General features: G+C 44.1%; 2 protein-coding genes across 2 annotated transcripts; one reads left to right on the top strand and one right to left on the bottom strand.

Moving 5' to 3' along the window:
* Window positions 1–2,524: 2,524 nt before the first annotated feature.
* LOC306927567 (E3 ubiquitin-protein ligase RNF14-like) lies at window positions 2,525–3,796 on the bottom strand (the record flags this gene model as incomplete). Its single annotated transcript, XM_079507353.1, has 1 exon — window positions 2,525–3,796. The coding sequence occupies one exon, from the start codon at window positions 3,794–3,796 to the stop codon at window positions 2,525–2,527; it is 1,272 nt and encodes a 423-aa protein (XP_079363479.1).
* An 8,412-nt stretch (window positions 3,797–12,208) lies between these two features.
* LOC306921894 (uncharacterized protein) lies at window positions 12,209–15,095 on the top strand. Its single transcript, XM_079499198.1, has 4 exons — window positions 12,209–12,290; window positions 12,831–12,963; window positions 13,058–13,113; window positions 14,613–15,095. The coding sequence occupies exons 1-3, from the start codon at window positions 12,236–12,238 to the stop codon at window positions 13,110–13,112; spliced, it is 243 nt and encodes an 80-aa protein (XP_079355324.1). The 5' UTR covers window positions 12,209–12,235; the 3' UTR covers window position 13,113; window positions 14,613–15,095.
* The last annotated feature ends 1,010 nt before the right edge of the window (window positions 15,096–16,105 follow it).

The following is a 16,105-nucleotide window of genomic DNA, read 5'->3' as shown; positions in this document are numbered from 1 at the left end:
TATAGACTCATCCTCCTGCAGGAACCTGTCGGAGGAAGAGGGGAAAGCGAGAGGGAGAGAGCGAGGGAGAAAAGGGAATGGAGCGGGGGGAGTAGGGGATGCGGCTGAGGTGGTGACAGGGATAGAGGAGGGATACGAAAAGCATAGAGGATCCTGGGTGGTTTTGGGCGGGTACAAATAGGGTCAGGTAGATTTAGCGTGGAGGGCAGGGTCACGGTGTGTTCCTCCGCCTCCTGAACATCTGTTGTTCCAACTCCATTTAATTTGTTTACTATATCATCGTTAATGCAGCAAGGGGGGCTGGAAAGATATTAGTTTGCCCATCCTATACCTGGCTCCTATAGAGCGTCGCAGTCCCGCCCCCTACCATGGACCAGGAAATGAATCCCAATGCATTTTCCTCATAGACATTTCAGAAAGTATTTATTTAAAGACGTTTAAGCCGCGGACAAAGCCAACTCGAGTCGTGACAAATCATGACAACAAACACAATTTTTTGGGCCGAACAAATAATTAGAAAGAAGAAAAAAACGGAAGGTTACAACACTTTTTTTGTTGTTTTTCTTCTTTGTAATTATTTGTTTGGTCCAAAATATTGTTTGTGTTGTCATGAGTTGTCACGACTCGAGTTGGCTTTGTCCTCTGCTTTCAGAGTGGAGCGAGAATGAACGTGTCTGCCCTAATCAGCAGCCATGGAGGAGGCACCGGGTGCTGGGACTGGATTGGAGCTGCGGACGTCCACAAGTGATCCTCCCAACTGATGATGATGATGATGATGATGATGGGGTAAATCTTTGGGCCTGGGTAGGTCTCGCTGCATTGCCCTCTCTATAGGGGAACATTCCCTATACGACAATAAGAACATGGCGACATCATGTGTGATGTAATAAATATGCACTGTGAAGTTGGCCGAAATAGTAGGCCTATTTCTGTGCACATTTTGTTTTCTATAATGATAATGTTGTTCACTCAAATGGTGGAATAGCGACACCGTGTGGTCAGAGAAAGTTAACATTTTTATGTGGCTGGGTCTGTCTCTTCATTCTGCTTTGGGTTTGAAGAGAGACAAGTTTTGTTGTATTTGGATTATCTGGAGACCTACTGTGATGCCCCACACAGTCTGCTATGAGTGGTGAGTGAGTGCCTGCCTACCTGCGACTATGTCGACCCGCCCCCCTCCCCAGTTTATTTATGCATCAGTGGTTCTCAAACTTTGTAATTTCAAGGACCAGCATCAAATGGACCCGTAAGGGTAGTCTGTTTCGACCGATACGCAAGCTGTGGGAATCGGAGTTGGTATCGGGCAGAGAGAAAGGGTATCTGTGCATCTCTAGCTAACACAAATGTCTTCTTCAATATGCATGGCCAGCCATGAAAGCAGCATTATAGCAAATGTAAAAAACTAGAAATTGTCTTTCTTAATCCAGGCATTCCATCTTGATACATGAATCTAACATTGTTGGCAGGAGGGGGGTGTTTGGTTGCAGTGAAATGTTGTGACTATACTTGTACTATATATACGTGCGCGCGCGTGCATAGAAACACATTAGACAGAGCTGAATGAATGATCTGTGAAAGACACCAACAGGCTTGTTGTAGGGATGTCCCGATCACGTTTTTTTTGCTCCCGATCCGATTCCGATCATTTTGATTTTGAGACATACCGATCTTTCCCGATCCAATCTTTATATTTTTATATAACACATATGCCATATCACGATAGCAAATATCCTAATGTGTGTCACTCTAGTGTAGTCTGTTGTGTTTCAATTATTGAAAGGCAAAATGTGACTATACTTTTATTAGAATGACTGTCAGTGGGTTTCTTCTTGAAAGCATGGAATCATAGCAAAAATAATGATGTATTGGTTAATTAGAGTGAATACAGTTCTACAGCTTATAGAATTAAAACTCTTAAAGAGTATCTCTCTCATTCAGAGAGAGTACTACAGACACCTATGCCATCATACATAGTGGGGGTTGCATTTCCTTTGTTTTCATAATAGGTGTCTTTCACACCAACGAGCACCTGTTTACAGTTCACAACCGCACGTACCACGGCAGCACTTCTCTTCCTTCTATTCAACATTGGAATTATCTTAATTTGTATTAGAAACTAATAGACTTAAAGGTATATTCAGTGATTTGACTTAATTCAAATATCACTTATTTTTTCTTTTTTTCTGGATAATCCTCCCTACTATAGAGTGTGCTGACCATATAAGGAAATCCTCCCTGTCCCCAGTGAGCCCCTGGGGTCAAAAAACCCTAGTTTCAGTTTTGGTGGCGGGTGGCAAAACCTTCATCCAATCAGGATGAGAGGGGCCTTCCTCCAATCATGATCGAGTGGGGGGGGGGCCTTGGTGCACGTGCTGTTGGTTTGTTGTACTTCCCCCACTGTAGAGCGTGTACATGTGCACATCTTGTTACCGGGGCGGACCGTTTTTTTTCTAAATCACCCAAATCACTGAATGCTCCTTTAATGCAATACATTTCAAAACCTTGAGGTTGTATTTACCATCTTCTAGTCTCTGCAACTGTGATGTTTGTCTTTTGTTGACAGGCACCTCCAACAGAAGTAATTATTACAGGACGTGCATATCATCTTGTTGCAGCCGTCTATTTTATGTATATTTACCCTACAGTGTGGGCATGGTTTACAGTTCCCATCTAACCAGTCTGCGCTGAAGCACTCTTCTAGCATTTTCTGGAGGACCCTCTTCCCAAAGCGCTTCTTCATTAATTTCTTTCCCTCCTCACCTTTTGACAGATACTCATCCTTCATTTTACGCCACCGATCTGTGGTCGCCGAACTGCACATGGCCATGGAGTGGTACGCCAGCCTGCAGAGGACACAGAAAGTGTTGCAACAAGCGGAACAGACGCACAAATTACTTTCTGCCTCCATCCAGACCGCGGTGGCACAGGACTTTCGGGGGCAGTACACGACATCTTCCATTTGGTCCAGAGCGGACTGCAGCAGCAAGCGGTCGTATTGTGCAAAAAGCTTCTCGTCCACCAGCTGTTTAACCTGCAAAGGTGTAACAGCAGAGGGACATTTTGGCGTGGGACAGCCCAGGCTCTGTACGTTACCTTCCCGTATCTGGATTTGGAAATACTCGGTCATACAGGCCTTGCAGTAGACGTGCTGACACGCCTTGAAGCACAGGCAGTGAGAGCCCAGCTTCTCCGTGAAGCAGATGGTGCAGCAGAACAGTTTTCTGTGAAACGCTTTCCGCCGCTGTGCCTCGTCAAAGTCCAGCAGCTGAGGTTGGATGTTGCCGCGTGGGTTCGCGGTCTGCACGGCCCGTGGGTCCAGCTGAAGCGAGAGTAGTCGCTCTTCCTTTTCAGAAGACGTTCTGGAGCCCTGCACGGACACGTTGATAATCTCCAGAGGGGACTGGATGCCCAGGAAGTCCAGTGCCTCCTCCTTCAGAAATGTGAACCAGGTGAAGAGGACCACAGAGCCCCGGCTTTCCTCCCACAGCTCATCCAGGTGTCTGTACAGGGAGTTCAGCTGAGCTTTGCTCAGCCATTTGCTGGTGCCGAGTGTGAAACGTGGTGAGGAGGAAGATGGGTACTCTGGAGGAAGCTGGAAGTTCAGGATAAGTGGTAGGAAGGAAACATTGTACTCAGACTCTGTTCCTTTGACAACGATTTTGAAATCTGGAGGCAGTTCCAAGCAAATGTGCATCTCTCCTCCCTGGGCCGAACCGTCCCTGTGGAACTCATCATCATCATAGATACTTGCTAGAGCAAGCAGTTCGTGCTGTTGGGACTCTAGGTCCTCAGACATTGACATTCATCGCACCGCCTAACTGGCTGAAGACAGCCAAAGTGATGTGACGAATATGAATAGCTTCTCAGCTAATCACAATGTGACATTGTCGTAACTACCTGACATCATCTACTGATGTCACTTTATAATGTTTATTATTTTTATTTTTTGATGGGCAAAGCTGGATATAGGAGGGGCTAGCCCTCCTATATCCAGAAAAAGGTAAGGTATACCTAATTCTACAAATGTAATTCTATATATCGTGTCTTTTTTGTTGGTCTCGGTTTATAGGCTATATATAGTATATTCTTAGCAGTGGCATAAGGGAGGGGTAGAGGGATACGGTACAGGTCCCGGCAGGGAGAGGTCTTTCTTCTCTGTTCTGGTGATACGGTACAGGTCCCGGCAGGGAGAGGTCTTTCTTCTCTGTTCTGGTGATACGGTACAGGTCCCGGCAGGGAGAGGTCTTTCTTCTCTGTTCTGGTGATACGGTATAGAGCGTCGCAGTCCCGCCCCCTACCATGGACCAGGAAATGAATCCCAATGCATTTTTCCCATAGACATTTCACAAAGTATTTATTTAAAGACGGTTACGCCGCGGACAAAGCCAACTCGAGTCGTGACAACTCATGACAACACAAACAATATTTTGGACCAAACAAATAATTACAAAGAAGAAAAACAACAAAAAAAGTGTTGTAACCTGCCGTTTTTTTCTTCTTTCTAATTATGTGTTCGGCCCAAAAAATTGTGTTTGTTGTCATGATTTGTCACAACTCGAGTTGGCTTTGTCCGCGGCGTAAACGTCTTTAAATAAATACTTTTTGAAATGTCTATGAGGAAAATGAACGGAGAATCATTTCCTGGTCCATGGTAGGGGGCGGGACTGCGACGCTCTATAGGTCCTGGCCAAGGGGCCAGTGAGGCTATTCAACGTTGAAGGTCTGGGTCCTAGTGGTAGGAGGAGGGACTACAGGCGGACCCGTGGATTCATGACCGGGAAACCCCGTGCAGCTGGGCTTTAACATTGAGCGCTCGGTTGCATACGTCACCCCGGACCTCAAAGTTGAGGTCCGGAGGAGGGACTTCCGGCAGTCTTCCGGGTGCTTCAAAACGCCACTGAGCAACTTCCACTGACATGAATAGCGGAGGGGGTGGAGCTTCGCGCCAGATCAGTCTCTATCCTTTTATATACTCTATGGTCCTGGCAGGGAGAGGCCAGGCCAGGTGAGAGATAGTTTTCTCCCTGCAGGGACCAGCAGGCCGTGGAGGAGCAGCCATTATAGTCTGCTCAGGGCAGGCCATTCTCTTCTTCTTCTTAGTTCAAAGCTCTCCATTCAGATTGAGGAACAACACTTTTACAACATGACTCCATTCCTTTTTAGAGCAGCTCGGCTACTCTCTCTCTCTCTCTCTCTCTCTCTCTCTCTCTCTCTCTCTCTCTCTCTCGCTCTTCTTTTTCGGATCTAGTTGTCTGTCTGTGTGGTTTTTTTAAACGTTTAATATTGTTCAGATTTTAGCTATCTACGATTTAATTTGCTAAGTTGATAGCATCGTGATTCATAGCTATCCCTACTGAAAGGGTCACAACTGCACAAAGAGCATGTCTTTACTCAAACTGTCTAAATAATATAACTCAAGTGTCTTTTATACTTTTATTGTCGTTTAACAAACATACATTTAAACACATGAACTAGTTATTTAGGGTTGGTTTTAGGGTTAGTACCCAGTTTAGGTTAGACGTTTAGTTAGTTAGTTAGATAGGTTAGTTAGGTAAATAACCTGCATAAATGAGACAGAAATATACATAGCATTCGTCAATTACAGGCAGGTTACAACACATGGATAACACATTATTCATTGATTATTAATAGTTTGCATTATGTATCAATAATTACCACTGGTCTATGTGAGCTGTGTTGTTCATCGTACGTTGGCACGAGGTGTGGACTCTTGTCGATGTTACTAGAATCTGACTGCTAGAGTCGCCGAAGTGGCTTATTAAAACCTCTGTCTCTGACAGGGCCGCCCTCTGGGCGGTTCTTACTAGCTTACATTCAATTGGCTGCTGAGCTCCTTCCTGTGGTTGGTTTAAGACCAGGAAGTATTACAACTGACATGTGCTTTGGCCGGCTAGTAGAACTGGTTTACAGTGGCTCTGGTTACACAACTGCTGTTGCTGATTTCAGCTATTCACCGGCAGTGGGCAACATTACTACCCCCGCAGGGTGTCGGAATTCACACTCTTATCTCGTTCCTCCAGCAACTGCCAGGGGTCTGACAGGGGTCCTGTTGGGCAGTTTTGAGCTTAGGTGCATGTTACTGTTATTCCACAACATATTTATTAAACATTAACACATCCCAATATCCTGGATATTTCCACACCCCCCGCAAGAACCTATTCATAAACTTATTGAAGAGGTTCTTCAAACAATCATTCCGTTTATAAAGGGTTTGGTTTTCGACACATTGATTATCTGCCGAGGGGGGGGGGGGGGGGGGGTTTGATAAACACAAAACTATGATTAGCTTAACATGCCTTTGAACTGACTGGTTAAGGAATTATAATATTGTTCTTTGTTTTATCTTTTCAGAATTAGTTACTCATTTTAAGGTTCCTGTTTGTTTCCTTGCTTGTAATTCTGTTTAATTTTATTCCACTTTGTTCGAACAAATACATTGACTTGTGATATCTTCGTGGATCACTATTTAATTTGTTACATTATCTAACATCCCATACTGTTAAATAAAGTCAACCTGTTAAGATTATTACTTTTTAGAAGCAGGTTTTCCTGCCATTCATTACCCCTCATAAACATGCTTGGTTCTGTTCTGAGCAGATTGGAGATAAGTTTTCACAAGGGTTCTGGTTAACTTTTACTGTCTTTTTCGTAAAAGCCCTTGGATTTTGTGAGTTTAGTAACTAATGTGTAATTTAGCATGGCACTTTTATTTGGTCACCTTAAGGTTTTTTAGGCAATTATTTCAAACTGGCCTGTAACTTAACAAAGTCATCACATTTCAAATGTTACAATTACAATTCACACCTTCCACCCAGGCTTTTCCCTTGCTGGAAAGGAAGAGTTAACATTATTTTATACCACACATTAATTTACCATTTTACCCTAGTTATGAGTTACTTTTTACTTTCTGGTTTGTACTCGTCAAACGGGGAATGTTATGTATTCTGTAATGTTAACTTGTAATACAATTCACAATCACACAACTGTTTAAAACACAACACAGATTTTCCCATTGTCTCTTACTGACATTTTGCAATGGGTCCCACTGGAGGCCCCCCTCCCTGTGTTAGGGGGGGGGGATGTGTGTGTGTGTGTGTGTGTGTGTGTGTGTGTGTGTGTGTGTGTGTGTGTTTGCATCCGGACTTCCTGCCTTGCGTTTGGAGGGGGGGGTTTGCTCTGTGTGTGCGCGCTCCCCCAATCCTTGTGGTGGCCAACTCCCCTTCGTTGGGGGGCATGTGTGTGTGTGGTGTGTGTGTGTGTGTGTGTGCGCGCGTGCTCCCCCAATTGTCAACATTCTTCCTGGCGGCCATCTTTTTTGGGCCTGCTGGTGTTGGGGGGGGATTGGTGCGCGCGCATCCGTCATTCATTCATGACGTAATTGGCATTGACTGCATTTTTTCATTTTAACTTTCCCTCTGCCATCGGCAGGTTTTATTGTGACCTTACCGATGGCTGCAGGGCTTGTGATGGAGAGCGCTGCTTTGCAAAGCTTTCCCCAGCTTCCACGTGGTTTGGCTGTGGGCGGTCCCCCCAGCTCACCACCTTTACCCTCGCCGGACGGGAGGGGATTTGTTGTGGTGGCCGCTGTTGTGGGGTGGACTACTGCAGTGGTTGCTGGCGTGGGTAGACATAGCAGGGCCAGCATGGCAGATTCCGCCCTGGTGAAACTCAAGGGCTTATGCCTTGACAGGGTGGATTCTGTGGGGTCTGGTGTCAGGCCGCTGCTTGCACTGGTGGAGGACGGTTTCGTCTCACCTAGGTCTGCCGCTCTGATGTCATCTCGCCCTTCTGAGGCGAGGGATTGCTGTGGCGTGCGCCACTGCTCCGTGGCGGTCGGCGTCCTGTTGTCTCCCGCGACGGACACTGGGCCTGTCGCTTGCACGGCTGTTGAGGGCGCCCGGCCGATGTCCACTGTGTGGTCACCGCAGGCTTCCTGCTCCTCCGGTGCTGGTTCTGCTGACTTGGCGTCAGGTGCCGGCTCCGCTGGGCCTCGTGGCACCGTGTTGGGACGCACCTTGCTGTCGCAGGCCTCCGGTGCTGCGTTGGGAGGAGCCTGGTTGTCCTCCGCTGACGTAGTGGCGAGCCCCCCTGGGGCTCGCGAGGTGACGTCTGCTGTTGGGGTGAGAGGGCGGCCCGGTTCCTGCCGCCCCCCTGCCGTTCCTTCCCCAATCGAGGTGACGTCATCTGTTGGGGTGAGAGGGCGGCCAGGTTCCTGCCGCCCCCCTGCCGTTTCCTCCCCCGCTCGTCCGGAGGTGATGTCTCTCTGCTCCTCTGCTGGGACCTGGATCCTTTGTGTTAGTGAACCTATTTTTATTAGCCCTATCTGGCCTATTTCTGGTGCGGCCTGCAGTTTGAGCCTTTTCGTTGCTAGAACAAGCATTTTATAGTCAGAAAGCATTTGGATCGAACTTTTCGGACTTATGAAGGATTTATTGCCTTGTAATATTGAATTCAAAACATTGAGAGATTCCCCTAACTCTAATAATGCCATTGGCCCGGCACAAAGCAATTCGTACGCTCTGTCAATTAACTGGGTCCACTCTGGCTGTAACTTTGACCACATTGCAGTCGTCAGCGACCGTCTCATGTTGTGGAAAGTATTTGTGCAGACATTAAACGCATTGTCCGCTTCCAAAGCATATTGTGTTATTAAATTAGTTTCCTTTAACTCTTCACAATAGTCTGTATAAGTATCTGCTACTTTCCCGAAAGCTATTTTAAGTTTAATAAATGCGTCTGCTTTTGTGGTGTTAGGATTTTTTTGTGACATCAGGCTTATTTCACACTCAGTAGCTAATTTTTCGAATATTGATCGTGCCTCTTCGCTTATAACTTTTAACTCATTGATTAATATATTAGCCATCTTTGCCTCACCTATCAAATTTATTTGAATCTTTGGGATTTTAGCAAGTGCTAATTTATCACGGTTTTATAGTTTTATAGCATTGACACAGGGGATTTAGCCAGTTTAGCGTTTTACAGTATTTTTTGTTTCTGTTACGGTTCTGGTCTAATTTAATAGCTAGGTATTATAGTTAAAAGTGGTTTCACATTTCATTGCTATCTAAACCTGCCCCCCTTATTACTCAATTAGTTTTAGCCTTAGTGGTTAGTGCTGTCCTAGCTCCATTTATTCACAAGCCTATTGCATGTGCCTCTTGTGCTTAGCATTTGGGTTGTTTTTACGACCTCCCCCCACCCCTTGCTGATGAGCAGAAGTTAGAGTGGTGGAGCCCTGTTAACCAAACTCTACCCTTCCCCCGAAGTGTTTAGAGTGAGGAGGCAATAGTTGCCATTATTTGAGCCTTGTTGCTCTGCCTGGTTACTCTGCCCTTCCCCCGCTCATGTGCTGGGTTAGAAGTGTATCAGAGTAGAGGCAAGTTGCCATTTTGCCCTGTTGTTGCCTGCTTACCATCACTGCCCCTCCCCCGCTCATGTGGCTAGGTAGAAGTGTTTCAGGTTTCAGTAAGTTAGCTGGGGCATGGTGGCCATTTTTAAGATGCCTTTATGCCCTGTCTGCCTGTTTACTCTGCCCTTCCCCCGCTCATGGCTAGGTTTAGAAGTGTTTCAGAGTAGAAGGCACCAGACAATAGGCTAATGGTTTTAGCAAATTAGCTTTGCTCTGGCGGCCATTTTCCCCTGGTTGAAAGCCAGGAGGAAGATGGGAACAATAATGGCCCAGCTCTTAGTTTACAATAATCACTCCTGAATCAATGACATTCAGCTTGCTTGGAATCAGAGGCTGGAATAGACATTGACTTTGGAGTAGCTATTAAAACCCAGAACTTGGATCACATTGTCGCCTGTTATTAGGTTAGCAAACTTTTAGCTTTTGAGACTTTGTGTCTGAGCTGTGGCGTCTATTAACCGTGCTTTGAACTATTTAGTTACAAGGCTATTTTAGTTACAAGGCTAATGGTTTTACACCGTATGGTTTTTTACTGCGTTTGGAGTAAAAAGGAACCGCAATATAGTTTTATATTACACCGTATGGTTTTTTACTACGTTTGGAGTAAAAAGGAACCGTAATATAGTTTTATATTACACCGTATGGTTTAGGGATGTTGAAAAAAGTTGAAAATCGACTCGATTTTCAACTCATGCCTTCCGCGACTCAAAAACGTATGAGTCGAAAAATCGTTTTTATTTTATTTTTTATTTTTTTGGCTGCAGTTAGGGCGCCATCGTCCAAGGGTGTGGGGTGAAGGGGAAGGGTATCTTAGCAACACTGAATGCTCTGTCCCATTGGTCGTGTGCTCGTATCATGAGCCAATGGCTGCAGCTCTGAGCCTCCCAGACCCCAGGTTCGCTCATGCTCAAAGACAGTGTTCCACAGGTCCGCTCTGTTCTGAGCTGTGAGCGCTCTTCTCTTCTCGTGAAGAAAGCAGGACAGCGTTGTCAAATAAATCCCGCCGTCATTCATACTGTATTTATTCCCCGACCCGACATTAAAATACGGAACAACGTGCGTCCCGTGTCAGTTCATTACGGGACTTGTGACAGGCTGCTGCAGACACTTTAGTTGGGACTAGCTGATAGCATAGCAGCCGATAGCGCCGCTGCTCCTTCAGTGTCGTTGTTTACAAAATAAAGTTTATTTTTTATTATTGGGCTTTGATCATTGATGCAAATTCTAAACATATGGATGCAGCTGCAGAAGTTGTGTTGCTTAAAGGAATGCATAGTTGCGTTCTCCTCAACTGCTGCGCAGCAACAACAAAAAAAAAAAAAAATGGAAAAAAAAAAAAGGGAAAAAAGTCGATCGACTCGTCGATTTGCGGCCTCGATTTATCGATTTGCCAAATATGAGTCGTTTGACATCCCTAGTATGGTTATTTACTGTTCAGATTTTAGCTATCTACGATTTAATTTGCTAAGTTGATAGCATCGTGGTTCATAGCTATCCCTACTGAAAGGGTCACAACTGCACAAAGAGCATGTCTTTACTCAAACTGTCTAAATAATATAACTCAAGTGTCTTTTATACTTTTATTGTCGTTTAACAAACATACATTTAAACACATGAACTAGTTATTTAGGGTTGGTTTTAGGGTTAGTGTTAACCCAATTTAGGTTAGACGTTTAGTTAGTTAGCATAAATGAGACAGAAATATACATAGCATTCGTCAATTACAGGCAGGTTACAACACATGGATAACACATTATTCATTGATTATTAATAGTTTGCATTATGTATCAATAATTACCATTGGTCTATGTGAGCTGTGTTGTTCATCGTACGTTGGCACGAGGTGTGGACTCTTGTCGATGTTACTAGAATCTGACTGCTAGAGTCGCCGAAGTGGCTTATTAAAACCTCTGTCTCTGACAGGGCCGCCCTCTGGGCGGTTCTTACTAGCTTACATTCAATTGGCTGCTGAGCTCCTTCCTGTGGTTGGTTTAAGACCAGGAAGTATTACAACTGACATGTGCTTTGGCCGGCTAGTAGAACTGGTTTACAGTGGCTCTGGTTACACAACTGCTGTTGCTGATTTCAGCTATTCACCGGCAGTGGGCAACATTACTACCCCCGCAGGGTGTCGGAATTCACACTCATATCTCGTTCCTCCAGCAACTGCCAGGGGTCTGACAGGGGTCCTGTTGGGCGGTTTTGAGTTTAGGTGCATGTTACTGTTATTCCACAACATATTTATTAAACATTAACACATCCCAATATCCTGGATATTTCCACAAATATGAAGGGCAATTTGCATCTGAATATGTAAATATACTAGCTACACTGAATGCTGACAATGCACTTAATTGTTCGTGGCTGATTTAATAGAAATATGGGATTTGAAATGTAAAACGGGGGAATGATTATAGGCTAAGTTAATTTTAAATTTTAAAACGTTGCATGTGTGCTATATATGCCTTTCCTGTGTTTATTTCTGCAAACTGTTAATATAGTCAGGGAATATTATCAGAATAATGTCAAACCTGGGAATACATTTCTCACCAATAATTTTCTTCACCAATGTGTTTGTAAAGGTGTCTACTAACATATCCCATTGGTTTCTATTCAACCATTAATATCCCCTGCCTGGCCTGACTATTAGTCAAAACCTTCCCATCCAAACAATGACAGACAGGTGTCATTAGTGCTGATAATGAACAGCTGTGGGATGAGCAGCAAGCCTTAAAACCTCCGCTGAGGGCCAGCCAGCCCTCACTTCTTCCTCAGCACTTTAAAGTAACTCACGTATATGCAGCGATGGGAAGCAGCCATCTTGTTCTTGTTGCAGTGAGTCTTTGGTTTGCCCAAGAAGGTAAAAGCTTTTCGCTTTGTTTCCAGTGTGCATTACATTGTAGGTCTGTTGCAGATTCATAGGAAGACTAAACAATAATGTTCAGCTCTGAAATGTTATAATTTTGTCATGATAGTTTTAGGGAGAATTCATTCTATGACGTCACCTTTACAGCTCCAGAGAATTCGTGCTAAGCTTTTCCAGTCCGTCTATGATGACTCTGGATGAGTTTATGATGTCAACTTTAGTGTTTCTCTATCCTCAAATGGCCCCTTAAACCCATTCTGGGCGGGAACCCCTTTTGGTGTTAGCATTATGTTATGCTTTAGCTATTGAAAAATAGCAGATCTACAAGCTCATAGCGCGCCACCGAGTGGCGCGTTACGAGCTTGTAGGTCTGCTATTTTTGAAAAATTGAAGAACCACTGACATAGAAACATAGCTTTTTCAGAAAACTCAGGATGTAGGAGGCATTTTTAGAATCTGATCTCAGGTCAAAATGGGTTAAAAAAAAAACATTAAGTTAAATTAATCATTACCCCCTCTCTCGTGTTTGTGTAGGTGGTGGAGGATACGGTGGCGACAGGAGCTACGGTGGTGGCGGCGGTGACAGGAGCTACGGTGGCGGCGGAGGATACAGGAGTGGAAGCGGCAGCTACTCATCCGGCGGTGGTGGCGGCTACAGGGACAATAAGTAAGTGGAAAGCCTTAAATGTAGCAAATTTGAGTGAATTGAGGTTTTAACAAAAAAATTGGAATGGAGTTTTAATTGTGTCTTTTACTGTTAGGGGTTATGGAGGTCGTTCTTCGGGAGGATCCTACAGGGACGGATATGAAGATTAATGTAAGTATACGTACATGTGTGTTTAGTAGTGTTTATACTTGCTGCTTTATAGCAGCAGATCTATAAGTTCACAGCATGTCAAAGCAGCTCCCTCTTGTGAACGTGTAGTCGACAGCTAAAATGGGGCTTAAATGGTGTGCTTTAGCTATTGAAAAATAGAAGATCTACAAGCTCATAGCGCGCCACCGAGTGGCGCGCTACGAGCTTGTACGTCTGCTATTTTTGAAAAATCGAAGAACGACTGACATAGAAACATAGCTTTTTCAGAAAACTGTCAGGATGTAGAAGACATTTTTAGAATCTGATCTCAGGTCAAAATGGGTTAAGGGTTTGTAACTCTTGAGAGTACAAATGGAACCATAAAGGTAATTTTGGTTGCCTTTGTTTAAATTAAAAATCACACTTGTGTGAAGTGAGGGGCGGTAGATGTATATTGGCCATAATGAATTAAAGTCCATAGACTTGGCTGGCAAACCATTTATATCAAGTGCTCTAAACAAACAGACTTCTGCCATGTGATGTAATCTTCAAAAGCCATGCAAGTCTGAGAAACATTGTGCTACACTAAATGGAATAGAGGCTTAAGGGTTTCATATTTTGAAAATTGGCCCAGTGGCATTTTGGTTCATTTTCAACATTAGAAAGAAATGAATACTGCTTCAGACATTTATTTTAATTTTAATTTTGCCAAACTATTCACATTGTTTTATCAATTGGTAAATCACCAACATGTATGATATACTACATTTTAGACCTGGGTAAATTTGCTTTGTTAAAACAGTCATTTTACCTGATTTGTACAAATCTGACTTTGACCGACCGAGGGGGAAAAAAGTATTTTGTAAAATGTTTTCTACTACTTTAAGGTTGCATGAAAACAGTTTTCTAGATAAAGGAGGTGCTTCAACTAACCTTGTTCTCCCCTATATATATATTTTTAGATTACTCACCCCATGGAGACTTGCATTTATGGATATTTTTAGTTTTTGTTCATCATTAATTTTGACCAGCATGTGCTTCCTTGTGTCTCCATAAGGAACCACTGCTGGTCATGGTGCTGCTTTCGTTAAGGAGGACTAAGAGGCCAAATTTCTTTCCACTGTGGCTGCTGTGCATTTATGTAAGCCTACAGTATACTTGACACTTAAGTGGACATCGACGTTCATCATCCCCACTGTTTGCTCCCCACAGTTTGATTGCAGTCTTGCATCTCTAGTGGTTAATTTGGGTCAGAGAGTTGTCAACAAATGTGGATCTAACTTAATTTGTCTATTCCTCAAGTCATTACAACTGTATTAAAACTCAGAGGGCAGTATTATGCGTGTCTTAAGTACAAGGTCTTATTACTTAACTTAAGACCTGGAGGCGTGATCAATGCCATTTGGCTATTCTGAGTGGCCAAACAGCATTGACCACGCCTCCAGGTCTTTAGTTAAGTCATAAGACCTGGTACTTAAGACACACATAATACTGCCCAGAATGTCTTGCGTCGTCTCCAGGATACTCTTTCTCCCTCGCCAACCTGAGCTCGCCTGACGACGCCCCCGTGTTGACCTCCCCCATGTCCAGCGTGTCCGCCAACGGCAGCACAATGATGACTGATGATAGCAGTGGTGCGGCCAACGTGACTTGGCCCGACGGCAGAAGAACGAGGGCATTCAAAACTAGGGCATTCTCAAATTCCGGGATCATACCCATAATAAGAACACATAATAATATTAAGACTGAAGCTGCAGAAGAAAAGCCCATGAGGCGGGAGACGGGCATAAACATACAGTTCGATGACACAGCTTTGTCCAAGAATAACTGAAACGCGATGATGGTGAAAGAAGGAATGACATGAGTGCCGGGCCGCCCGACATGACACTCTGCAGAGGGAGGGATTCTGCAGGAATGATGTTTAACAATGAGATGGCAGCAACGATGTCAACTTCGTCAGGATGTTGTCAATTCTAGCTGTTGTCTTCATTAAAGTTGTTTTTTAAAAACCTCCTTCTTTCCCCTGTTAACTAAACTTGAGACAATTTACCAAATGTCGGTTCAACCTGTAACGTTTGAATATTTGAGGTTGAGTGATATGAATCCCATCCTTTTTCTTTTCTAAATATTTTTGATCCCACGATTTTGTAACCCATTTTTCACCCCTGTGTCAATTATCTAATGTGATCCTGTAGTGTCTCAGTAAACTATAGGATCATAGAATGCAGAGAGACAGTGTAGTGTCTCAGTAAACTATAGGATCATAGAATGCAGAGAGACAGTGTAGTGTCTCAGTACACTATAGGATCATAGAATGCAGAGAGACAGTGTAGTGTCTCAGTAAACTATAGGATCATAGAATGCAGAGAGACAGTGTAGTGTCTCAGTAAACTATAGGATCATAGAATGCAGAGAGACAGTGTAGCGTCTCAGTAAACTATAGGATCATAGAATGCAGAGAGACAGTGTAGTGTCTCAGTAAACTAGGATCACCGGTCAAACAAGAAACTAGCAACATTCTAAACAATTATATGCTATCTAAATCACGTCATGTTTTACAACCACTTGTTGCCAGGTTGGCATCGTGGTGTGTGTGAACTAACGTGATCCTGGGCTCTACACACCCTCCGCCAACCTGGGGAGAGCAACGGACTTGAACTCATGCTTCCTTCATGCCTGAGTATCCAAGTTGCTCCTTTACACCTGACAGGGGGGAGTTTCCCTGGTTGGACGTAGCGCGTGGAAGGAACACGTTATTCCAACCAGTTCCTTTCCCCTCCATCAGGCGCCCCGGCTGGCCAGGGGGAGGCAGTTTAGAGACCAGGATTACTGCATGTTTTTTGTGAGGGTACCTACCCTAGTGGACACGGGGAGAACATGCAAACTCCATGAATCCCATCTTAAAACACACACACAGTTCAACTCAACTCAATACGTAGTAGGCTAAATTGGTTAGTTTATTTGCACATGTGTACATTAAAAAACAAACAAAGGAGAATTCAAATGGGATGAA

This window comes from Electrona antarctica, assembly GCF_951216825.1.
Source record: "Electrona antarctica genome assembly, chromosome: 1".
Classification (NCBI taxonomy): Eukaryota; Metazoa; Chordata; class Actinopteri; order Myctophiformes; family Myctophidae; genus Electrona; species Electrona antarctica.
This window is presented reverse-complemented; position numbering and strand designations above follow the sequence as displayed.

Coding starts and splice junctions, on each gene's coding strand:
- LOC306921894 (XM_079499198.1), top strand. CDS start 12,236: ATGGGAAGCAGCCATCTTGTTCTTGTTGCAGTGAGTCTTTGGTTTGCC. Junction 12,291..12,830: donor TCTTTGGTTTGCCCAAGAAG/GTAAAAGCTTTT, acceptor GTGTTTGTGTAG/GTGGTGGAGGATACGGTGGC. Junction 12,964..13,057: donor GGCGGCTACAGGGACAATAA/GTAAGTGGAAAG, acceptor TTTTACTGTTAG/GGGTTATGGAGGTCGTTCTT.